Source organism: Macrotis lagotis, chromosome 4 (genome assembly GCF_037893015.1).
Source record: "Macrotis lagotis isolate mMagLag1 chromosome 4, bilby.v1.9.chrom.fasta, whole genome shotgun sequence".
Classification (NCBI taxonomy): domain Eukaryota; kingdom Metazoa; phylum Chordata; class Mammalia; order Peramelemorphia; family Peramelidae; genus Macrotis; species Macrotis lagotis.
Window position 1 is genome coordinate 272,073,897 of NC_133661.1, and position 26,561 is coordinate 272,100,457.

General features: G+C 37.7%; 1 protein-coding gene across 1 annotated transcript in view; it reads left to right on the forward strand.

Moving 5' to 3' along the window:
* Window positions 1–25,871, forward strand: part of DCAF5 (DDB1 and CUL4 associated factor 5) — a 150,834-nt gene extending 124,963 nt beyond the window's left edge. The window contains exons 8-9 of the mRNA XM_074236045.1: window positions 6,538–6,665; window positions 18,295–25,871. Of these exons, the coding sequence (XP_074092146.1) occupies window positions 6,538–6,665; window positions 18,295–20,049 (1,883 nt within the window). The 3' untranslated portion in view covers window positions 20,050–25,871. The remainder of the gene's footprint in view (window positions 1–6,537; window positions 6,666–18,294) is intronic.
* The last annotated feature ends 690 nt before the right edge of the window (window positions 25,872–26,561 follow it).

Below are 26,561 nucleotides of genomic sequence, written 5' to 3' on the forward strand. Positions count from 1 at the left end.
AGTTTATAAGTTTGGTGAGTAGCAGAATGGTGCTATCTTTAACATTAATCGGAAAGTGGGGATGGTCTGGGGTAGAGTTGAGTTTGAGATAACCTATGAATCATCCAATTCAAGATTCTGTCTAATAGATAAATGGAGATGTGAGACTAGAAGTCAGGAGAGAGGTGGGGGCTGAACCAATAGATCTAAGATTCATCTGCAGAGAGATGATCATTGAATCCATGGGGGCTAGACGATCTAGTGAAGTGGTATAGAATAGTGATGTCAAACTCAGCAACAGGGGCCACTAGTCTGTAAATCAGAATTGTCAACTGTGTTTTATTTATTTTTAAAACTATTTCTCAGGGCAGCTAGGTGGCACAGTGGATAGAGTACCAGTCTTGTAGTCAGGAATACCTGGGTTCAAATCTGGATTCATACACTTAATATTACCTAGCTATGTGGCCTTGGGCAAGTCACTTAACCCCATTGCCTTGAAAAAAATCTAAAAAATAAAAATTAAACAATTTCTCATTTACATTTTAATCTGGTTTGGATTATACTTGGGAGTATTGCAGGGTACCTGCAGCCCATAGGGTATGTTTGACTCCTCTGACTTAAGAGGAAGAAAAGGTATCCTAGACATAACCCTGGGGGATATACAATGTGCTGCAGATGAAAATCCAGCAAAGGAGACTGAGAGCAAGCAATCAGACAGATCTGTGGAGAATTAAAGAATATCATGAGAAGAATGATCAGCATTGTTGATGAGAGATTTTCAGGAAGATGAAGACTTGGTGATTTAAGAGATCTCTGGTTAACTTTTGGGAGAGCAGTTTCATTTGAATGTTAAAATAAGAAGCCATGCTGCAGACATTTAAGAAAATTAAGAGATAAAGGGGAGGTCTTGGTTGTAGATTACCTGTTCAAGGTAGTTTACCCTTTGTCATTGTGTAAAATTGTTCAAATATCTTATTATAGCCTCTTTGTTAATCTTTTATTCAATATTTTTGCATCAGCATTTGTTTATTAGAGAGTTAGTATTTTCTTTCTCTGTTTTTTCTTTTCCTTGCTTTGTCTATCAGGACTATCATATTTGTTTTAAAGAAGGAATTGGTAGGATGGTTTCTTTCCCTATTTTTTGGTCTTTGGCTTGTTCAATATCTTTTTTCTAACATTGAGTTATTTAAATTATCTTTCTTTTGTTAGTCTGTGTATTTTATCTTTTTATGATTATTATATGTTGTATAACTATTCATCCATTTCATTTCAGTTACTAGATTTTTATCATGTAATTGAGCAATATAATTTCTAATCATTTCCTTTTTAATTTTGTTAATTTTATTTTTCAGATTAGTGAATAGTATGTATTTTATTAGTTTTTTTCCAAAAAACCAACTCTTTATCATTTCCAAGAATTGTTTTTCTTTTTTGTTTTTCAGAATTTCCGTTTTTGTGTTTAGTTGGAATATTTTGAGTTGCCCATTTCATGCATTAATTCATTCTTTTTCTTGTTTGTTGATGGAGATCTTTAGCATTATGTTTTCCCCAATAACTTCTTTGATTACATCCTAAAACTGTGTATAGTTTGTCTTGTTGTCATTTTCCTTGATGTAATTATCTTTTTTTATTTCTTTTTTGACCTATTAATTCCTTATTTGTTCTTAAAGATTGAATCCTTTTCAATAATCTTTGTTTTGTTTTGTTTTTTTGTTTTTTAGGTTTTTGCAAGGCAAATGGGGTTAAGTGGCTTGCCCAAGGCCACACAGCTAGGTAATTATTAAGTGTCTGAGATCGGAGTTGAACCCAAGTACTCCTGACTCCAAGGCCGGTGCTTTACCCACTACGCCACCTAGCCACCCCTTTCAATAATCTTTGATTACAATTTGTTATACATTGTAATCAATAAATAATGCATTAAACATTTCTGTTTATTTTTGAAGTTTCATGTCATTTAATATGCAGTTAATTTTTTTAAATGTCATGCATAGCTGAGAAATATATTCATTCACTTGTCTTCCATTTAGTATTCACCAGAGGTCTAGTATATTCAACTTTATAAAATTCTATTCAGATCCTTAACTTTTCTTGGTTTTGTTGGATTTGTCTAGTTCTGAAGGGGATACATTGTTGTCCTGAACTATTATAATTTTGATACCTGTTTATCCTTGTATTTTTGATTAAATTTTACTTTAGAATGCTATACCATTTGATTCATACATATATGTATAGAATATTAATTTTATTATTTATTTTGCCCTCGTGCATAATTTATTTTCCCTAATTTTATCTCTTTTAACTCTATATATTGTTAGCATTTCTTTATCACAGTTTCTACTCTTGCTTTTATAATTTTCCCTGAAGATAATATCATATCCTAAGTCTTTATTTTAACTCTAGATTTTCATATCTCAGTGTATTTCTTGTAACAAGAAGTTATTTTTGGATATCCATTTTAAATACATCTGGCTTCATTATGTGAGTGAATTTATACTCTTTCCATTCATGGCTTGATTGCTAATTATTTTTTTCCCTTCTTTGCAGAAAAAGGAGAAAGTAGGGAAATAAAAGTAATCTGACTTTGAAGTGATCTATTCTCTCCCCCATTTTTCTCTTCACTAAGCTCAGGTGCTCATCATAGTATATTTTCTCTATTTAATTTCCCATTTATAATAAACTGTCTGAATTTGATGTTTGTTTTGCTTGTAAAAGTTTCCTCTCCTTAAAACTTCTTATCTCTCCCCTTAGGCTAGTTTTTGTGTTGGGTTTAATGGATTTATACACCAAACTCTTGATGTGTGTCCCACCCTCCTTTTTCAACTTCAGAGGTGAGTCAGGTTGATAAGAAGCCTGACCTTCATTCAACTCCCTTCCTACTCCAATCTGTCCTCTACAGAACTGTCATACTGATTTTCCTGTGAAGTAGATTTACCCACTGTTTATTTAACTATTATCTATTAGCAGGATCAAATATAAAGTCCTCTGATTATCATTTGAAAATTTTCATAACCTTGGCTTCATCCTCCCCTCAGTGTTCTGTGATCCACCCACACTGGCCTACATGTCACTCCAATTCTTTGACTTCCACTGACTATTCCCCATCCCTGGAATGTTCTGCTTCTTTATGTCCACCTCTTAATTTTCTTCAAAACTCAGTTCAAATTCTATCTTCTGTGAGGGATCCTTACAAATCCCCCTCAGCTGATGGAGCCTTTTCCTTTCAGACTGCTGGTGGATTTGACTGCCTCAGATCTCTTTGCTATAGCTTTTTTCTACATTCAACTTATAGCCTTTTCTCCATTCAACTATATTTTTCTAAAATACAGATCTGATATCTCTCTCTCAAAATAAACTCCAGTAGTTGGTTCCCTGTTGCTTTCAGGAGCAAATATAAAATGCCCTCTTTGAATTTGAAAACCCCTCATTCTATATCTCAATTTTAACATTTCTCTCTGTAACTTTCTGGATCATAGGATTTTAGAACTGAAAGTTATCTTAAACTTTAGTCCTATATACTTATTTTACAAATGAGGAAACTGAATGGAAGATTAAAAATGATTTGTCTGAGATCATACAGGTGGTTGGCAAACAGCCATGATCTGAACCCAGGTCTTTCTGTCTTTGAAAATGATGTTCCTGGGGCGGCTAGGTGGCGCAGTGGATAAAGCACCGGCCCTGGAGTCAGGAGTACCTGGGTTCAAATTCTGTCTCAGACACTTAATAATTACGTAGCTGTGTGGCCTTGGGCAAGCCACTTAACCCCATTTGCCTTGCAAGAACCTAAAAAAGAAAAGAAAAGAAAATAATGTTCCTTTTACTATGCTCTACTATTCCCTCAGTTATTAGTTCGGTAAGCACTTAATGACTTCATAAGGAGTTGTTGATTGATTTTGGGAGGAATTGCTATGACAGCTCCTCCCAGCAGTTCCAGAATCAGGGACAGTCCTGAGAGACCTGCTGTGGACAGTACCAACCATATCTAGAGGAAAAAATTATGGAATCTGAATGCAAAGCAAAGCATAGTATGTTCACTTTTTAAAACTTTTCTGTGTTTTCTTTGTTATGTTTCCCCCCTTAGTTTTAATTGCTCTTTCACAACATGACTAATATGGAAATATGTTAAACAGCCTCTGTCAGCTTGTTGGCTACCATGGAGAGAGGGGAGGGAAGGCAGAGTGATAGAAAAGTGGAACTTGGAAGCTTGCAAATGAAGGTTGAAAACCATGTTTGCTTGTAATTGAAGGGGGGGAAGAAATGGTATGACAAAATTGTGCATACAGAATACAAAAGAAGAACCAAATGAAGTAATAATAATTTACCAGGAACTTACCATGTGCCAGGCACTGTGCTAAGTTCTTTTACAATTATTGTCTTATTTGATCCTTACAATAACCCTGGGAAGTAACTGCTATATTTTCCCCATTTTATAGATGGAAAAACTGAGGCAAACAGTCTCAGTAACTTGCCCAGGATCACACATATAGTAAAAGTCTGATTGAGTCAAGTCTCTCTGATTCAAGATCAATGCTCTCTGACTATCCACTGTGTCACCTCATTGTCCTATTAATAGATCAGAGAACAGTAAGAAGAGGTAACCTCCCCAATCCACTCTTCCCCTGCCTGTTTTCTGAATTTCTAGATATTGATACCATCTATTCTTGAGATAGAAAATTTGTTACCATTATATTAGCAACAAATATGAGAACAATGTCCTGTGGTAGCCAGAATTTTTGGAAGTTAGAAATTTTCTACTTGTTGCTTTTTTGAGGTGGTATTATACAAAATGATCTTCTCAGAGCCCTCTGATGCTATGGTGATAGTTGCTATAGAGATATCTAGAGCTTAGTTTCAAATATTATTGGACAATATTACTTTTTTGAGCTTATTGTTATTTTTTAAAAATTTATTTTATTTTTTCCAGTTACATGCAAAGATAGTTTTCAATGGGGCCTTTATGGTGTTGAAAGGCCACAGGTCTATTGTCAACCAAGTCCGATTTTGCAAACTTTTGAGTTTCACATTTTTCTACCACCTTCCTTTCCCTCCCCGCTCCCCAAGGCATGAACAGTTTGACATAGGTTGTACATGTACAGTTGTGTTTAGCATATTTCCGAATTAATCATGTTGTGAAAGAAGTATTAGAACTAAGGGAGAGAAACCAGTTAACATTACTTTTTAATATTCAGGGTTTCCAAGTGTTTTTGCCATCCACAAGCAAAATTTGGAAACTTGGTAAGAAGCTCTTAAGAAGGTTATGGTTCTGTTCTCTAGCCTAGAGGAGAACATATTCTTATCTATTCTCTCCACTGTGACCCTTAAAGGGGTAGTAGACAGAAGTAAGATGTTAGTACTCAGTCTAATCTGATTATTCTATTCCCCCCCAAAAAAAAATTGTTATCATTCAATCAACAAGCTTTATTAAGTATATGTGTGTGTAAGTCTGACTGTATTTATGTACATTTGCTTCTGTGTTAGACGTTGGGAATTCAGGTACAAATAAATATTCCCTATTCTAAGATCTTACATTTAGTTGAGGTACTAAGTTTGCATATTAATATGAAGTGAATCAACACAAAGTAGTTGAGAGGGAGAGCACTAGCAACTAGGAACATCATGAAAGACTTTGTATAGAATGTGATGTTTTGAGCTGATGTTTTGTCTTTCATTTCAAAAAAGACCATGACGTCAGGGGGTGATGTGACAAGCACATGAACTGGATATTAGTGAGATGCTCTCACCTTTTCCTAGAGTATATTGATGGTAGTGGGTTAGTACTATCATATTTGGATATAAAGGAGAAATTACTATGTGTTTATATATAAATGCTCTGTTTGAATATAATATTCTCAAAAATGATTCTTATGAGAATGCTGATTATAAATTTGCTCTACATGCATGAAATTGTTTAAAGTGTTTTTTGTTAAATCAACCAATGTGTTAGATCTCTGGGTGAGGGAAGGGGCAAGCAATATAGAGAAAAGTAAAAACAAAAAATTATCAACGAAACCAATTTGAAAAATATATTATAAGATTCTAAATACCAAGAAAGAGGCAAGCTGGTATACTGGACCTGAAATGACATCATTTTTTTATTCCATTTTCTCCTACCAGTTTTTGACCTCATATATTTAGTAATACCCTTCCCAGGTACACCTTTTTCTGTTATTTCCATCTGCCTCTTAATTCAAGCCCACAGTTAACTCATTTTCTTCCTGTTGCCATACTGGTCAATTTCATTTGTTTTCAGTACATTTCTAAGCCAAGTACAGAAATCAGAAGCTTAAAAAAAGTTCTTAAATGGTCTTCACTTGACAATGGAATTGCAGTGGGTAGGCGTGGGTAGTGTTTAAAGACTAAATAAAGGTACTGGGTAAGAGCACATATGCTGAGAGGTGTTTCTTCATTCTTGCCATAGCAACTTTATCTGCAAGATAAAATATTTTACTAGTGTTGTATTTAACATATTATATCTCGAGTCCAAAGCTGGTTGTTTTATATTACCTGGAATATATTCCCATCCATCTGTCTCCTTGTTAAATTTTTCTTCTTTCTTCCTAGGTGGCATTGGCAGAGTAGTCAATGGGGCCTTTATGGTGTTGAAAGGCCACAGGTCTATTGTCAACCAAGTCCGATTTAATCCCCACACCTACATGATCTGCTCCTCTGGTGTGGAAAAGATTATCAAGGTAAAAACTCTATCTTTTTCTTGCCATTTTAGAGAAAAATAGCCATGTATCATGTCTTTGAGTTAAATAGAATCTGACAAGACCTCAGATAGGAATGATGTTAGAGAACAGATAAGTGATTTGGGGGTAATATGTGTTTTCATAATATTTAAAATGGGAAAAGCAGTCTGTACATAGTTATATTTTCATGCATGATCATCTTTTTTATGCCCTACATTATTAAAACACTTTTATTTGGTATTTAAATTTATAATAAAGACATGAAACAAACAAAAAAAATCCTATTTTGGTCATCAGTTAAATGTCTTCCAGATTCTGCCTCACATTGCTACCATATTTCCAATTGTCCATAAGTCTGACTAATTTTGCCTGCCAAACTTCATGTAGAGGTTAAGGAGATATGTTGTCTAAGACTCAGTTTTCCATTTCCCATTGATTGCTGCTATAATTTGTTGTCTCTCACCAAAGGACTCTGAGAACCATTGGTCAAAATACACTGAAAAGCAAACAAAAATGTTACATGTAATTGTGTTTGAGGGGATTTGGTAAAATTGAAATAACTTTAATCAATTGTTTGACAGAATTAAATTATTCTCTGCCAAATTATAGTCTGTGAGACAGCCAAATATGGCATATATCCATGTTAAGATGGTCCATCTTCACTCCCATCCCAGCTGCTAGGAACCTTGACAACTATCCTTTTGGTCTTTGTGATTGCCAGCTTTCCATCTTGAACTCACTCTTCATATGATCATTTAGCAACTGAGAAAATCCTCTCTGACTTTACAAATCAATAATCAATTTGTGCCTGTGTATGTTTGTGTTGTATTTTAAAAGAGGGATATAAACTGGTATAGTAATTTTCTTCAGTGCCTCCAAAACCTTCTTATTCATAATGTTCTAAAAGCATATTACCAACCAGAAAGATTTCTAAAAGAAAATGAACATTTGCTAGGCAGAATTTTTTTTAAATCTATATCATCATCTTGAATCTGATGGCACACAATATCTCACAAAGGTACAATGCATGAAGTAGAAATCTTAGCTCATTTGTCCATAGCCTACCTTCTTTCAAGCTCAGCCTATTGCTGCCTTATGCCTGAGAACCATTGCTGATTTGTACAACTTTACATCTTACCCTGAGGAATTTTTTCCAATATGTCCTGGTTTTCTAAATCTCTGGTCCAAACCTCACTGACATATCTATATGCCCAGACTTTTGACTTCATTTATGGCTGTGGAATTTTCCTTGCTAAGTGAATTTTGGATCAGTTTTTTTGTCTTATGATTTATCTGGGTGACATCTCTGTGTTAATTAGGATTCCCTTTGTGTTAAAACCTGTTTTTTGGACTTTTGAAAAAATTTGAATTCAGGCATTCCAATACCTCTTTTGGATTTAGTGAATGTAGATTCCTCCCCCTCAAAATTCTTAGCAATTTACTTGATTTTGCTCAGACTCCTGAATTTTTTGAACCTTCTTTTGATTGACTAAAATGTTGGCACAGGGACATGCTCTGTTTCAGGCATAGTTGACATAATTCTTTTACTCCAGGGAAGCTCTACTTGGGCAGTTCCTATAGAATAGAGCCTCCTGTTTGGCCTTGTTTATGTGCTAAATCCCACAGACTACTGTTGACTTAACTGAAGTCCTAAAACTTAAGATCACTATTGGGAAGCCAGCCAAGGTCTCAGAAAAGGAAAAGAAGAAAATATTTTCTGCATGAGACCAACCACACTGAGCTGAGAAGATCAGAGCTCCAAATGGGGCATTTAGGGTTTGGGTGTTAGTTGCCAAAGACATTAGGATCTCCACACCAAGGTAGGGTGAATCTGAATCAGAATTCAGTCTGAATTTTTAAGAAACTGTAGTACGTCTGCCTAGAGGTACAGTAGTAAGGCAGTAGTAAGTCTGCTTTTGTGGTAGTCCAACTGTAAACTGCATCTCTTCAGAGAATAAAGTAAGTAGAGGTGATATTTAATACAGTGCAAGTAAAAAAGAAGAACAAATTTCAAGAAGAAAGAATAATGGTAAGAAGAAGATAATAGTGTATAACTGAAACAACTTAATTCTAAACTATGTATGTAAATACTTGAAAATTTAAAATGGAAAATGGACATAAATTATGACAGTCAATTTTAAAGTAGTTTTATAAAGAATTTTAGTCATTGTAAATTATTTGCCACAATGAGAATAAGAAAACACCTTTATCAGCTGACTTTTTGACTTATTTGCCAACCAACAGCGATGGCTACCAGAGCAACCCTGGATTAGAATATAAACCTAGTCATAAAATCTTATGACGGATGATGGACAATTACAAAGTAGGGTCATCGCATAAAACAGCAGTAAAGTGTAAATATTTTTTTTTGCTTTGTTTTTTAGGTTTTTTGCAAGGCAAATGGGGTTAAGTGGCTTGCCCAAGGCCACACAGCTAGGTAATTATTAAGTGTCTGAGACTGGATTTGAACCCAGGTACTCCTGACTCTAGGGCCAGTGCTTTATCCACTGTGCCACCTAGCCGCCTCTGTAAATATATTTTTAAGAAAAAAAAAAGACAAGATATCTAATAAAATCATCCCAAGGGCATTTGTTATGAAATGGGAAAAAAGAAAACTGAAGAAAAATAAATCCCTATACCAGAATTCTAATATCACAATCATGTTTGTATTTGTTTGAATAGACAGAAATTTACTAAAGAGAGCAAAGGTGAAGAAAATAGCCAGATTAGACTAGGTTTATAAATGTTAGGGCATTGAGGGATCAGTATATAAGTGAGATAATAAAGGCAAAAGAGGGAATTAATGGAGAAAAGTCTCAGACATTAGTACCTCAAAAAAAGTGACCAAGAAAACATTATTAACTTTCAATCAATCTATACACCTACTTTCCCATTTATGCAGAATCTTCAGAGAATCATTTTTACAAAATTCAAGAACTTTCTTGATGAGAGTATTATTAGTTTGGAACAAGAAGGCTTTTTAAGCAATATTTAGTTTTCTTTCTTACTTAAGGATATGTTTTTTTCTCTCAACACATTCAATTTTGAACTATTCATATCATGGAAACAAATGTAAAGACTATCTTCCTTCTGTTAGGGGAGGGGGAGGAAGGGGGAGGGAGGGGAGGGAATTGTAAAATTCAAAACCTTGCAAAAAATGATGGGTGGAAACTAGTATTGTATATAATTGGAAAACAAATAAAATATTTATATTAGAAAGCAACATTTAACAATAGACAGTAGCTTTACTAGTTCACAGTTCATTGAAAAAGATAAAGAACATAAGATGGAACTGTATTGTTGATTTTTAAAAATTGATTCAGTAAAGTAACATTCCACCTTTCAGTAATTTTAAAAATAATTTATTTCAATATAATTAGGTTTCTTGGTATGGTAATCCTATGTATTTTATGCATTTAAAGATATATTTCTGAAAAGGGGTTCATATACTTCACCAGCCTGTCAAAGGTATCCATGATGCAAAAAAAAAAAGTTTTTCCATTAATATGTATATCTGGGACAATGCATATGACCACCAAATTGAGGGTATAGGGCTTAACAGAAGAAGAGTGGGTATGCAAAATTCCTTCTAATGACCCTTAATTTTCTGTGAAAGTTAAAGCTTGTATTTTTAATAGCAACATTCTACTGCTGTGTTACCAAATAGCAAAACATGAAATATGACGATTTCTAAAAACTTAAAAATTAATATTATACAGAGGGCACATGGTGAGTATGATCAGTCTTCAGCATATCTCCAGCGAGGAATTTTAAAGAATAATAAAAATAAAAGATATCATCAAGAAATGTATGATTAGGAGAGGAAACTCTTTGGTCATATGTCTAGGACTAAAAATAACAGATGGTTGTCTTGAGTATTACTCTGGTAACCATTGTGTTATCAGAAGAAAGTAAGGAAGGCCTTCAGCAAGTTGGGCTAGGTTTGTTAAAAAGGGTAAATTCATTTCTTTACATGCTGTCTTTCCTCTGATATTTTCTTACCCCAAATAAAAGTGTCATGAGCTTTCATTTAGCCATTTGTAAAATGGACCTGGGAAAGAATTCACTTTCATGCCCTGGGTTGGGGAGCTAGGTATAGAAAGTAGAACTTTTTACAGTGCCAAGGAAACTGTTTCCAGAGAATTTTTTCTTTTTTAACTACCAAAATACTCTAGGATGATGAAAAATTAGTTAATACTTTGAAATTGCAACTTGAACCTCTTTTCAAGGACAGTTAGACATTGTCTTTTAATATCTATAAACTAGAAATAGGTGAAAAATTATAAAAAGCTAGTTTGGAAATTATTGTCTTTGCTTAACCAAAGTGGGATTTCACAAAAGCATTTTAGGGGAAAATTCTCTTGTGCAGCCAATTTCATGGTAGTATTATATCTTCCACATCCCTTTGAGATGAACCTATGAAGCAAAAGAAGGAAAAGTAAGCAAATTAAAAACTTGAAGCTTGAAGAGTTGAATTGGGTGGATGAAGCTGTTACTTCAGTAAGCTATTTTCACAAATCCAGAATTGTGTGATTTCTTCTGGGTTTTGAAGCTTTCACCGGCAGTTGCTAAATGAAGTAAGGGACCAAGAGGAAGCTGAAGCAAGCTTCTGTGGAGTTTTCACAAGGAGGAAAGGAACTTGTAACTTTTTGATTTTAGGGAAGCAGTGCTCCTGACGTTGCTGAAAGTTGGGAAGATTCAGGAGACTTGTATGAGAAATCATCTAAAGATAGTCGCCCTGTCAAGCAAGAACCACCATTGCCATGGCTACATGCTAATGTGTGTGAGCTTATCTGGGCCACTTTGTGGACTAGCCTACCAGAGTCAGGTGGATCTAATAATTCTCATTTGTGGTGACAGCTTAATTACTGATAACTTGGGGGTTTTTTGCATAACATCTGCTATGTGCATATTTTCTATGCCTCCTCCCTAATTCTACCATGCTCCTGTGAAGAAGCTGACTGTTTTAAACACCTGGATTGCTCTGACTTTAAATATAGAGTGTGACTGAGATGAATAGAGTCCTGATCTGGGTATCAGAAACCTTAGTTCTTCAAGTAGTTTTTTTTTATTCTGATAGTAGATAGCACAGACCTTGGATTCAGAGAATCTGGTTTTAACTTACCATTTCCAAAGTTAAGTCACTTAGCACCTTGAACTTCAGTTTGTCTGTGAAATGATGAGGATGTTGGATTGGAGTAGATGATCTTTGAGGTTTCTTCCAGTACTTGGTCAGTGATGATTGGATGAATTCATTCATAGTGTTCTATGGCTCCCCCACCTTTCTGTTTTCCCCCCAGTTAGTACATTCCCTGCACTATTAGGCTGTTTTGAATAATGTCTGGTTTGTTTGTTTTTTAAGTGGCAGGAAAAAGGTCAGAAACATTTTGATGATTTATAATATTACCTTGAAAACTCATAAACTTGCTGTTTCTGACTGAATGATCACATTTGTAAAAACCCCCACATTGTTAGCAGTTTTCTTCCTAATCCCAACAAATCCAATGTTGTATAAAAACTGAACCAGATTGTTACTTTCCTTTTTTTCAAGGAAATTGTATGATCATCCCCCAGTAGGGAATGAGGAGAAAACTGAAGAAAGTCCCCACTGCTGGGGCAGCTAAGTGGCATAGTAGATGGAGCACCAGCCCTGGAGTCAGGAGGACCTGAGTTCAAATTTGACCTCAAGACACTTGATAATTTCCTAAGCTGTGTGACCTTGGGCAAGTCACTTAAACCCATTGCCTTAAATAAATAATTTTTTTTAAAAGTCCCCCACTGCTATTGATGGGGCTGAAATGGTTTCTTTTTTCCCTGAGGGTTGTTAACTGACCTTAACCTAGCAGCTAAACAGAATGGTGGAGAACTTCTCCTTGGTTCTCAAGCCAGTTTCCTGGGTAACGATGCTTGCCTTCTCAGAGATAAAGCTGCAATGTAGGCTGTTGACTATTCTTACTAAAGCAAGTGTAAGCAATACCTATTAGTTAAAAATAGCAATGCTGCAATTGGGGAATATAGCTGAACAGACTAAAATATTAACTCTCTCCGGGAGCTGTGGTGGGAGGGCTATTTATAGTTCTGAAGAGAGCTTCTCTTGTAAGATCCTGTCTCTTGATGCCAACCTGCTCATATCTTCTCCAACAAATTACCTCTACTGTTATTCCAATATTTTCACTAATCTCTAATTCTGTCCCTATCTCTTGGTTTTCTTCCTTATGCTTAACTAAACTTACCTCTCTTTCATCCTTTAATAAACCCCCTCATGGTTCTACTGTCCCTTCTATCATTCTACACCTTTACTTCCCTTCTCAACCAAACTCCTTGAGAAAGATTCCTTCATTTCCTCTCCTCTTCCTCTCTTCTTACCTGGCTTCTCTTAGTAAGTACTAGGGTGCTGATTTACCTTACTCTCTGCAACCTGGTTTCCTACCTCATAATTCAAGTGTCAAGTGATTTCTTAATTGGAAAATTAATTTCCTTATCTCAGTCATCATTCTTGACCTTGTGTAACATGTGACACTGTTAATCCCATTCTCCTGGGTACTCTGTCCTCTCTAGACGTTTGTGACACTGCTCTTTCCTGGTTCTCCCTTTATATGTTCATTGCTCATTCTCATATTCTAGATCCTGCCATGCCCATGGGTGTCTTCTAAGGGCCTGCCCTGGCTCCTCTTCTCTTCTTTTCCTCTACACTTTCTGAATGATAATGATAATATCAGTTTCCATTGGTTCATTTACCATATCAAAGCAGATAATCCCCACAACTTTTAAGTCTAGCCCCTAGTCTTTCTCCTGAATTCTAGTCACACATCACCTTCTATTTTGAAGGCATTTCAAACCAATTGACCTCATGAACATCTCAAATTCATCATGTCAAAACAGAACTCATCTTCTCAAAATATCCCCTCTTCCCAACTTCTCTATTACTTTCAAGGGCACCCAGATTCATCTCAACAGCACCTTCACCCTTTACTCTCATTCACATCATTACCAAATTTTGTTGACATAAGGATAGAAGCAACACATTTCTCCTATATGTTGTCTTTTCTCCACCACCCATTATCACCTCTTCACTGGGCAATTGGTCTCTCAACCTCAAAGTTCTGCCCACTCTATTCCATCCTCTATTCATCTGCCAAAGTGATTTCCCTAAAGTACAAATGTAATGATGTCTCCCCCTCCCCTCCATCCCTGCCATCCCCCCTGAATAAACCTTAAGATCAAACAATATCTTCTGCTTGACATTTTAAACTTTTCATAACTTGTCTCTCCTCCTTACCTTTCCATTCTTTCAATGCTACTGTCCTTTACTCTCTTGATGATCCAACTACACTGACCTGCTTACTGGTCCTCACAGACATTACCTCCTTTATCTGTACCTTTTCATTGTCTTGGCCTCCTCTGGCTTGGTGCCCTTGGTTTCCTTCAAGACTCAAACCCTGTACTGCATAATTGCTATCTCTAATATTTTATTTTATTTTTATTTATTTTTAAAATTTATTTTTATTCTCATTTTGTACAAATGTTTTTCTTTACATTAATAAAATATACTTGTTTACAAGTAAACAAAATACCCCTCCCCCCATGAATATAGATAGACTTGCTTGGGTAAAAAAGTAAAGGGGGAGAAAAAAAATTAAAGTTAAAAAAATAATAGTAATAATTGTAGGTATGGCCAGGTGGTGCAATGGACGAAGCACCAGCCTGGAGCCACGAGCACCCGAGTCCATATTCAGCCTCGTAAACTCAATAATCACTCAGCCGTGTGACATGCAAGCCACCCGATCCCCACTGCCCTGCAAAAACCAAAAAGAAGAAAAAAAAAGACCCAAAATAAAATAGTAATAATAGTAGGGGTGTTTGGGTGGCAGACAGAGCATTGGCCCTTGAGCCAGGAGCACCTGGGTCCCAATCTGGCCCCAGACACCCAACGATCACCCTGCTGTGTGGCCCCAGGCAGGCCACCCAGCCCCACTTGCCCTGCACCCTCCCCCAAATAATAATAACAAAAAATGTGTTTCAGTCTTTGTTCCAACACCATCAACTCTGTCGTGAGTGGATCACATTATGATAAGTCCATCACAAAGTTACTTCCATATTTTTCCAACGTTGCCGTTGCTGATCACAACTCCCTCCTTTCTTATTTCTTCACTACCATGTACTCTATTTTCTCTCTCCTTTCACTCTGACTCTGCTGTAGGGTTGCTGAGTGGTGCAGCAGACAGAGCCCTGAGCCCCCATACCACCCCTTAGGCCCAGAATCCACCTGGCCCTATGGTCCTGGGCAGGCCATCCAATCCAAGCCCCTTGCAAGAAGTAAAAAAAGAAAATGTGTTATATCTGACCACTGTCCCCCCATGGTCCATCCTCTCCTCCTTTATTCACATCCCCACCCCTGCCCCCTGCCCCCCCTCCTTCTTACTCCAGATGCCTATACCCCATTGAGTATACATGTGTTTCCTCTCCTAGCCATCCCTGATGAGAGCAAAGGTTCCCTCATTCCCCCTTGCCTCCCCTTCCATATCATTGCGATAGCTCATTGTAATAAAAAAAAAAATCTTATTATGTGAAATAGCTTGGACTATTCCCCCTCTCCTTTTTCTTTCTCCCATTCCATTTCCCTTTTTTTCTTATTGACTCCATTTTTACACCATATTTTATCTTCGAATTCAGCTTTCTCCTGTGCTTCAACTATAAAAGCTCCCTCTACCTGCTCTATTAACTGAGATGGTTCATAGGAATATTATCAGTATCATTTTTGTATACATGCAGTTCATCCTCATTAAGTCCCTCATATTTCCCCCCTCTCCTCCAATCTCCATGTTTCACCTGAGTCCTGTATCTGAAGATCAAACCTTCTGTTCAGCTCTGGCCATTCCAAAAGGAACCTTTGAAATTCCCCTGGTTCATTGAAAGTCCATCTTTTTCCCTGGAAGAGGACATTCAGCCTTGCTGGGTAATTCATTCTTGGCTGCATTCTAAGCTCTTTTGCCTTCCGATATATTGTATTCCAAGCCCTATGAGCTTCCAATGTAGCTGCTGCTAAGTCCTGTGTGATCCTGACTGCAGCTCCACAATATTTGAACTGTGTCCTTCTGGCTGCTTGTAATATTTTCTCTTTGACTTGGGAGTTCTGGAACTTGGCTATAATATTCCTGGGGGTTGGTTTTTTGGGATCTCTTTCTCTGGGGGATCGGTGGATTCTCTCCATTTCTATTTTGCCCTCTGCTTCTAGAATATCAGGGCAATTTTCCTGTAGTAATTCTTTGAAAATGATGTCAAGGCTCTTTTCCTGATCATGACTTTCAGGTATTCCAATAATTTTCAAATTATCTTTCCTAAGTCTGTTTTCCATATCAGTTGTTTTTTCAATGAGATATTTCACATTTTCTTCTAATTTTTCATGTTTTTGGTTTTGAAGTATTGATTCCTGATTTCTGGTAAATTCATCAATCTCCCTGAATTCTATTCTTTGTCTGAAGGATTTGTTCTCCTCAGAGAGTTTTCTTATCTCTTTTTCCATCTGGCGAATTTTGCTTTTTAAAGCATTCTTCTCCTCAATAACTTTTTGAACTGTTTTATCCATTTGACCTAAGCTGGTTTTTAACATGCTATTTTCTTCAGCATTTTTTTGGATTTCCTTGACTAAGCTGCTGACTTCATTTTCATGTTTTTCCTACATCTCTCTCCTTTCTTTTCCCAGTTTTTCTTCCAACTCCCTCATTTGATTTTTAAAGTCTTTTGAGCTCTATCATAGCCTGAGCCCAATTTCTGTTTTTCTTGGAGTCTTTAGATGCAGGAGCTTGTGCTTCCTCATCTTCAGACTGAGTATTTTGATCCTTCTTGGGCTCATTTGCAAAATATTTCTCAATGGTCTTCCTCTTGTTTCTTTGTTCATTTTCCCAGCCTAAGCCTATTTTTGGGGGGTGCTTCCTGAGCTTTTGGGACACTCCCACAAGGGTCTCAGTGTGTGAGGCTCTGTTCTCCCTCCTGGTCTGTGAATGAACATAAGCGCCCCCCTCTGCCACGGGGCTGAGGGGGGGGGCTGCTGTTCTATGGGGGGGCCTAGACGTTGATCAGGATCTGAATGTGGTCAGAGCCCCAGAGTCCTGTTCCAGGGGCAGAGGACAGAGCTTGGCAGTCTCTCTTCACTCCCCTCCCTCAGCTCAATGGGTTCATGCCCTGGGGGCTCCTGCTTACCGGCTTCACCAGGTTGCTGGCTGTGTGCCCTGAGGACTGGGCTCCAAGTGCTCACTCTGGCAGAGGTCCCCCGCTGTTCCCCCCACTTTGTGCCGGTGCTCCCCAGGGTGCAGCTCAGGAGACTCCCCCGCTGCTGTGAGCTGAGGCTCCCAGCGCCCTGGGGCTGCCTCTGGGAGGCTGAAGTTCTTTGGCTCTGGCAGGCCACCCCTCTGGCAGGCCGCCCCTCCGACCCCGAGGAGCAGAGCCTTTCTGCTTTTTTCCAGGTTACCTTGAGTAGGAGAACTGCCTCACTGGGTCCCTTTGTGGGTTCTGTCTCTGGAAAGTTTAGTTAGAGTCCTTAGTTTATGAGTTTTTATCAGAGAGCTTCTAAGACTCGATCCCTTCATGTCGCCATCTTGGCTCCGCCCCTATTTTATTTTTTCTTGAGAGAATATTCAATATTGATCAATGTATATAGTATGGAGACATTGTAAAGGTTATCAAACTGCCTTCTTTGGGGGAATGGAGAAAATGGGGGAAATGTATAAAATTCAAAACCTTAACAAAAAGCGATAGGTAGAAATTTCTTTTGTAATAATTAGAAAACAAATAAAATATTTATACAATTTAAAAAAGCCTCATCCTCCTGGTTGCAGGAGCCATCAGCATTCATGCCCTTCTCAGGTCCATCTTTATTTTATATTTGTCTCCTTTAGACTGGGAGCTTCTTGAGGGTAATTCTAGTCTTTGTCTGCCTCTATTTCTCCAGCACAATGCTGGATACATGATGCTTCTACTTTGGAAAGGAATTAAGAAATCATTTAGTTCAGTTCCTTCATTTTTCAGTGGCAAACACTAAAACATGGAAAAATAAGTAATTTGCTCAGCTAACTAGAATTCAAACCCTAGTTTTCTGACCCCAAATTCACTCCTCTTTCTAGTATACCTTATTGTTTCTTTTATGCCCTTCTCTGAAGGTTTTTTTTGTGGGGGAGGGGTGAGGTATAGGGTCAGGGAGGTAAAAGAGAGAAAAATGCCATCCATCTTGCTTTCTTTTGCAAAGTGAAGGGGGGAACAGGCATAGAGAGGTCACATGATTTGCCAAATGACATAGAAATGGTAGTGATAATGGTTTTAGATTTAGAACTGAAAGGGAGCCATAGATATTGCCTAGGTTAATCCTCTCTTTTTTCTTTTTTCTTTTTCTTTTTTGGTAAATGAGAAAACTGAAGTCCAAACAAGTTAAGTGACTTCCCCAAAATCCCACAGTAAGTGGCAGAGTAGGTTATAACCCTGAAATGGCATGATGTGAAAAAGAATAAAGGCAACAGCAAAATGGCTTTTTTAATAAGAGGAAGTGAAATAAAAGTAAGAAGGGGAAAAAGCCCCAATACCTGTGTCCTATCGTTTACTTTTAGATATTTTCAAATCTCTTTCCTTTTCTTTCTAGATATGGAGTCCTTACAAGCAGCCAGGTTGTACTGGAGACCTTGATGGTCGAATTGAAGATGATTCCCGCTGTCTCTATACCCATGAAGAATATATCAGCCTCGTTTTGAACAGTGGGAGTGGTTTGTCCCATGACTATGCCAACCAGTCGGTCCAAGAAGACCCACGGATGATGGCTTTCTTTGACTCCCTTGTGCGCCGAGAGATTGAGGGTTGGAGCTCAGATTCAGATAGTGACCTCAGTGAGAGTACCATCCTACAGCTGCATGCTGGTGTGAGTGAGCGTTCGGGCTATAGTGACTCTGAGTCCTCAGCCTCCCTGCATCATTCTCCACCACCCATGGCAGACGAGACAGCTGATACTGCCTACCATCTGGGATCCCTTCGAGCTACAGCAGTTGCATCCCCCCCGCCCTCATCCTGTGAAGATGTGACCTCCCGACAGCAGCGTCTGTCTGCTTTGAGGAGGTACCAAGACAAGCGCTTGTTGGCCCTCTCCAATGAGTCGGATTCAGATGAGAATGTTTGTGAAGCTGAACTGGATACTGACCTTTTCCCCCGTCCCAGATCTCCTAGCCCTGAAGAGAATGAGTCTAGTAGTTCCAGCAGCAGCAGCAGCACCGAGGACGAGGAGGAGTTGAATGAGCGGCGCACTTCTACCCGTCAAAGGAATGCCATGAGGCGGCGGCAGAAGCCTCCCCGAGAGGATCGGTCCAGTGCCCCAGCAAAGCATGCTGGTACCTATATTGGAGAAGATAACTATGACTACCCACAGATCAAAGTGGATGATCTCTCTTCCTCACCAGCTTCCTCACCAGAGCACAGTGCCTCTAACATGGAGATTCATCCAGGACGGGCATCCCCATCTTCTGATATGGAGTCAGTGGAGCGGAAAATCTATAAAGCTTACAAATGGCTTCACTATTCCTACATCTCATATTCAACTGGTAAAGATGAAGAGACTTCCTTAGGGGCTGGGGAGACAGATGAGGGAAAACCTGGGACAAGTGAGAAGAGCAACCCCGTCCCTTCTTCCAGTAAAAGTGGTTTGAGTGTAATGATTCCCCAAGGCATGCAGGATCTCCCCTCTGAAGGCCAGGGCAGGGAAGCTTTGAAAGAAGGCAGTCCTACCACAAATTCTAGTAATGGTCAAGGCTGTGCTCATGACAACCACCCATGTTCAGAGGAACAAGAAGGCACATCCCAGAGCACCAATACTAGTAGCTCTATTGAACACACTTTTGAGACCAAGAAGCTCAATGGAAAAGCCATCTGCAAAGCCTTGAGTGATAGGTCTGAGGAACAACCTTTGTCCACAGCACCCAAAGGGTCCTGCCTGACCCTTAGTAGCGGATCCGCTAGCTGCCCTAGAACCCAGTCAGATGACAGTGAGGAGAGGAACCTTGAAACTGTCTGCCCCAACCACAACAATGGACACTTCCATCCTCGACCCCTTCACTTACACAATAATGGACAGAACTTTGGGGAGACGGAGGCAATCACCCACTCTTCCCCAGGACACTCAGATACTGACAGTGACAACGTGTTCCTGACTGGGGCACTCTTGCACAAAGACTGCCATCTATCTGAAATGGACTGTGAGGACCACAGCACTGGTACGAAAGAGGACCCAACTGAACCTTACTTGCCAGACAACAGGGGCACCCATGGACGAAGTGGACTCAAAAGGCACCGGGGGGAATTGGAAGACACGGATTCAGAAAATTCCTGCTCAGAGAAGAAATTAAAAACATGATAAATACAGGAGGGAAAAAAAGAGTCTGCAGGAGAGAACCCTATTAAAAAAAAAAGCAAAAACAAGAGAAAATCCTGTTTAGTAAATACAGAGGAAAAGGAAAAAGTATTAAAGGCACATAGAGCCAGGGTCTAAAATATTGTGTCTATGATGCTGCTCCATTCCATTTGGCGATGGGTCTAAGTGTTTGGCCAATGGCTTGTGCTGTATAAAGAAAAAAAATTCAAGTGACTCCTTTATTAGTGAGACTTGAGCATAGTGTACCTGTGCGAGGTTCTGTTAAAGTAAATCCTTGTTGAGATTTTTGACTTGTTCTTGTGTGTGTGTGTGTGTGTGTGTGTGTGTGTGTGTGTGTGTGTGTGTGTGTGTATGTGTGTGTATGTGTGTGTGAGAGAGAGAGAGAGACAGTGAGAGTATGTGTATATGTGGATGGGTATATATGCCTGCATTCAGCCTCTATACCTAGCTGTGGAGTAAGAATTTTCTTTTAGTTCTCCACTTGAAAGACTATATAGATGTATATTTTTTTGCCACCTCACTCTGTTTACATGTCATAGGTATTCTGGTCTTAATGAGGGGTAACTGCTACATTTGATCCTGTTTCAAGCAGGAATTATAATGATGTGGCTCTTGGGTGGGCAGTCTAGAGAGCTAATGGAAATAATCCTTCAGCCCATTGACTGTGCTGATGAGAAGAGCATGGTTGCTTTCTTGAAAATTGTAAAGCCTTCCATGTTTTCTATATGTAGCACTTTTTTCATAAAGCACTTAATGTGGATGTATTTCATTAAAGCATTCTTCTCATGCTAATGAGAGGTTACAGGAAAGAATGACCTTTTTCAGGTTCAGGGAGAGTATGTGTCCCTAATAAACTTCATTGTTTTCAAGTATGGTAATGCTGCAACACAAACTTTATAAATACATTAAGTTCGAATTATATGTGGGTCATGCACTGTAACCAATTTGGTGCTAGTTCTTAGATCCCACTTGAACAAAAACCAGCAGGTGCTTCCTTGGCCCCTTATATTGAGGGCTAGGTCTATAGAGGAAGAATAACAGCTTTTGGGAACTTTGCACTTTTTACTACTAAAATGAATTCTCTTCGATGAGCAACCAAGAGCCATTCAAGTGGAGTGGAATGTCTAATTGAAAGAGAAGAGTGGTATTATATGCCACTAATTTGTCACAAACCCTCATTGGCCAGACCTGGTTTGATTTGAAACTCCCTCAGAATTGCTCATGATAAAGGCCATGATCTAGCTCCTGCATTGTAGTGTGCATCCTGAAATATATATTCAAAGAATAGAGTTGGTCACAAACTAATGTCCCTTATAAATAAAGCTAAACCGCTTTGAAGTTTATGAACGGAGTAGGGAAGAGCAAAAGATACTGCTGTGTATTGGTTAGAATCACCTGAGCACAGCGAATATTTGGTATTCATTAATACATAAAAGGTGATTTTTATAACCCCAATATAAGTCTATGGAGCTAGTCAGCTGGATTGTCTACTCAGTGATCCATGTTTTAAGGCAAGGAAATCTAGAGTGAACAAAAGAATAAAGGAAGAAAAGCAATACAGTTTGTTAGTTTACAGTTGCTGGAAAATAGATCTGCAAATTAGGATTTGATTTTAAAATCAGATGTCTTTTAGTATGCAAAACATTTTCCTTTTTGAAGGAGGCTTTGGGAGATCAAGATTCAACTAATGTGTAGATTTGTCGAGGGAGAAGGATGAGAGTGTGATGGAGAAAAGAGGTCCAAAGTTGTAGAAAAACAAAATTTGCCTACTTTTTAGGGATTGGAGGAACTACAGAAAAGATGGTAAACCAAAAGGGAATGTCATCTTGCCAGGGTTTCTGTAAAGTTAAAGATACACCTGGCATGATATGATGCAACTTAGTTATGAAAACACCTTTGGATGAGTGAGAGAGAAGGAAATATTTTCTATCAACAATGTGAATAGCTTTGAGAAGGGCAACTGTTACCTTATTTATTGGAAGGAGGGAAGAAAAGTTCTGTAACAATCATTAGAATTTTTTTAGATTTGTAATCAAGATGGCTTTATGATTTGTCTCCTTTGATTCAACACAGATCATTGTAAATTCTGGTTTTATAAGCCCAAGTAATTTTAAGAATTTTGCTTTTGCAAAGTTTATTAAATTGAAATTTTTTTTAATCCTTCATATATGAAAAATAATCATTCAGTGTGTGTTTCTCTGCTACCTCTCAGGTTATCCCTCTTTGGTTTTTTTTCTGTATCAAACTAGCAAAAATGATTGTCCAAGGAAGTCAATGATCCTGGAGAAATAAGTTTGTGTTCCCTTAAAAATAGTTAGTTTGTTAGTTCCAGTTCTTAAAAGTCCAAAACTTTTGTCTTTCACTTTAAGGGTCTTTCAGTCTTGCTCTAATCACCTTATCCAAGTCTCTAAAAGGAGAAAGGGAAGTTCAGCCTTGTTATTAATTTTTTAGTATTCAATCAACAGAGATGAATTTTGATGGGAATGAACTTTAGTGACATGACCCTCTAACTCGTAACTCTAGCTCTCTCAGCATCCCAGATTTCAGTTTCTAAAATGACATTCTTAAAATTAGACATTTTATTTGATACAACAAATCTTTTCAGCAAATATACCCAAACAACTCTGTTACCCCTTACAAAGTACATTCCTTAAAAAATCATTTTTTTTGATCTTTCAAATAGAAGGTAGTGCTCATTAACTTTTACAGTATAGTTCCAACATTGTTATATTGGACTTGAGTTGCCTTTCATCGTCTTGAGATTTACATTGTTGTAGTCATTCCATAATGTTCTTTTGACTCTTCCTTATAGCAAATGATGTAAAGTTAAGAGCATTCTAAAAGAGATCCTTCACCTCAGATTTTTTTTTTAAGTTTTTGCAAGGCAATGGGGTTAAGTGGCTTGCCCAACGCCACACAGCTAGGTAAATATTAAGTGTCTTAGGCCGGATTTGAACTCCAGTACTCCTGACTCCAAGGCCAGTGCTCTATCCACTGAACCACCTAGCCACCCCTACCTCAGATATTTTTATTTGATTCTCAGAGATTTGATGCCTCAGTCAATCCTAAAAATTAAGAGATTCTTTCCAGAAATCCTTTCCCAAGTACAGATTTGGGACCAGTCTGGTAAAGACCACTCTAGTAAAGATGTTATGACCAGATGTATTTCCAGAACAGCTTAGCAATAATAGATATTTAGAGGGTTAAGCAGAAAGCATAAAATGAGATTTAAGAATTGTTAATGAATAGATTTATAAGCTTTATTTTCTCCCAAACCTTTTACAAACTGTATCTTGTACATTGAAGTGACTATCACAAATGTCACTGAAAACTTTTTAAACCACAATTATTTTCTCTTGGTTTTGTGTCCAATTCCTCTAGTATAGTAGGTAAACAAAATACTAGATTGGGGTGAATGGTAAAGCCCTGTTTCTTATCACCCAGTATTAAATCTTCATGTAATTACAAAAATAAATATTATCTATCCCCTAGTAACTGTTCATGTATTCCTCCTCCTGGAAACTGAGTTGCCCTAACACTTTGTTCCTATTTTAACTCTAAAAGAACAGAGATAAGAGAGGAAGTAGTTCCAGCAAGGTGAAACTGTCCAACTTAATAGCAGACTTGATTGGCAATTAATGGCCAAATACCAGAAGGAAATAAGATCCTTATACACCACATTTATTCCAGTTATTCCAATTATTCTAATTTCTATCCTTGGATGAAAAATCATCAAAAAGAAAAAATGAGGGGAGGAATATATTTCAACTTGATTTCCATATGTCACTTAAACCAAGAGATAGGCAGCAATATTTCATCAGAAAAAAATGCTAAATTTAAAGTCAGAAGGCCTGAATTCAGGTTAAATTTTAAGCCAGTTGTGTTAGCTCATGCTTGCTCACCCTAGGAAGATATTAAATGAATCAAAATTTTACTTTTGACATTTTGAATGTTAATTTGAAATTACTAATATTTAAAAATCTTAGTAAGAACCTGCATAAGAGAGAAAAGTGAGAAATGAAAGCACTCAGGGATATGTAAAGAGCAGACATGAATTTTCTTAGCCCCTTTAAAGTTAAAATAGATGGGGGGGAACAAATATAAGTGCTTTAGCATTGACTATCTGCAAGACTACAGTAATAGAAGGAAAATAATAATAATGGAAAAATGAGGTACTGTGTTATGATTAAAGAAGACTAAAGGCCTCAGACACTTAACTATGTAGTTATGCCCATACAATTAAGTAATGTATATTTCTGCCTGAAAATATCTCATCTCTTGGATAGAGATCTTTAATCTTTTTTTTTTTTCTTCTCAAGTCTGGTACCTCCTTTCACTGCCATCCCACCAATGAAACATTTTTTTATAGTGGAAAGAAAGGAAAGGAGAACTTTACAAAAATGTACTATCCAGATAACTTTGCAAGAATGCATCAATTCTATGCTGTAAGGAATACATATGAAGTGAATCTGCTCAAAATATACCTATTGCAGATTGCTGTGTGATACTTCAAGAACCTTTAATTTCACTGGTGTGTTGTACTTTTTCCACAGTGAAGTCCTGAAGTCAACCTGGTTGTGACAACATCCTCAAAACAGCACACCTACAATCCAATGATTCTGTACCCAAAGCCTTTCCAGCTTGATAGAAGTTGCCAACAATTATATTCCAATAGCATTAAGTACCCTAGCTTTTCAACTCCAGAATTCAATTTATTAGAAGATATTCTTTGTTTAAAAAATGTCACATTGTAATTTGATACAATAAAAAGGCCCCCAAGAAGTACCCAGTCCAATCTTCATACAATACAATCCCTCAAAACAATGGATTGCTCCTTCAAGAATAAAGGAATTCAAAAATAACTTTGGGGGCAGCTAGGGGCTAGGTGGCGCAGTGGATAGAGCACAGACTTTGGAGTCAAGAGCACCTGAGTTCAAATCTGACCTCAGACACTTAATAATTACCTAGCCGTGTGGCCTTGGGCAAGCCACTTAACCCCATTGCCTTGAAAACTCTAAAAAATAAATAACTTTAGCAGTATGTACCAACATTGACTTAGGGGTGAGGGCCCTTTAGTTTGCATTAGATTTGTCTTATTCTAGTAATTATATAGAAGCAGTTAGATTATTCAGCGGATAGAGGACTGGACTTGGGGGTCAGGAAGACAACTCAAGTATAGTGTCCAGATATCCTGGACAAGTCACTTAATTTGTTTGCCTTTAATCTACCAGAGAAGGAAATGACAACCACTGTTGCATTTTTTTTTTTTTTTGCAAGGCAATGGGGTTAAGTGGCTTGGCCAAGGCCACATGGATAGGTAATTATTAAGTGTCTGAGACCGGATTTGAACCCAGGTACTCCTGACTCCAGGGCCAGTGCTTTATCCACTGTGCCACCTAGCCACCCCAACACTTGCATTTTTGCCAAGAAAGCATGGACTGTATGATTAATGGGGTCATGAGGAGATGGACCTGACTGAACTTTGCTTTCTTTCCTTTATATTGCTCTCTAGAAGGGATGACTTTTGAGAACCCAGTATTACCTCAGAGCTATGAAGAGGTCTTAGGTGGGTAGGAGGGGTAGGTATGATTCATAGCAATTGAATCATTGCTATCAGAGGGTAAGTTATTTGACCTTTTATTCTTATATGTTTATATGTGTAATTTATTTTTACCAACCATTTTGGTATGTGACTAAATTTCAGGCTCCCACTTTTTGTTATAAGTGATTTTTCTCTTCAATTTGTGGTAGCTCCAAGCCTTAAACTCTCGGATACAGAGATCTTTAAACTTTTTTTTTTTCTTCCCAAAGATGATGTGTAGTAGAAAGAGAACTTCAATAGTAATAGAAAGCATAGGCTTTTGTCCAAGACCTTTCACCAAAGGTTATTTTCACCTTTCTGGTCCTTATTTATTGTGAAATGAGGGAATGCTATCTTTAAAATTTTATGATTCATTCAGTTCCTACTTTCCATTCCTTTAATGTTACTGTTATTTTCCTTCTTGAATATCAAACCGGTACCTGACCTTGAGAATAAAAGAACTGCCTAGAGTTCCTAGAATGTACAAAGTGCCATATAAGGTTGGTGAGGGCAGCAAAGAGAGACAATCCAAATAATTAGAAAATATGAACCTATCTTCAACCATATTAGTTTTTAGTATCCCAACCAAAATTGGCCCCAACCATTATCTTTTTTCTTTGAGATCATCACCTAGCTTACACAGGAAGAAACCACTGTGACATCAAGTTAAAAGGATGATCGTGCCAAGTGGTTTGTATTGATTTTTTTAAACACTATAGTCACTATGATTGTGTTGGCAATAAACCAGACTTTGGGAGCTGGGAGCAGCAAAATTCTTTTCATCTCTTGGTACCTGAATTATTTGATATGGCAGTAAACCTAGTGAACCCAAAAGAAATGACAGGCTATTGCAATTCTCTCCATGTCTTGATTTGAACAGAACATTTGCCCAGAAATGTTCTGTATAGAATGG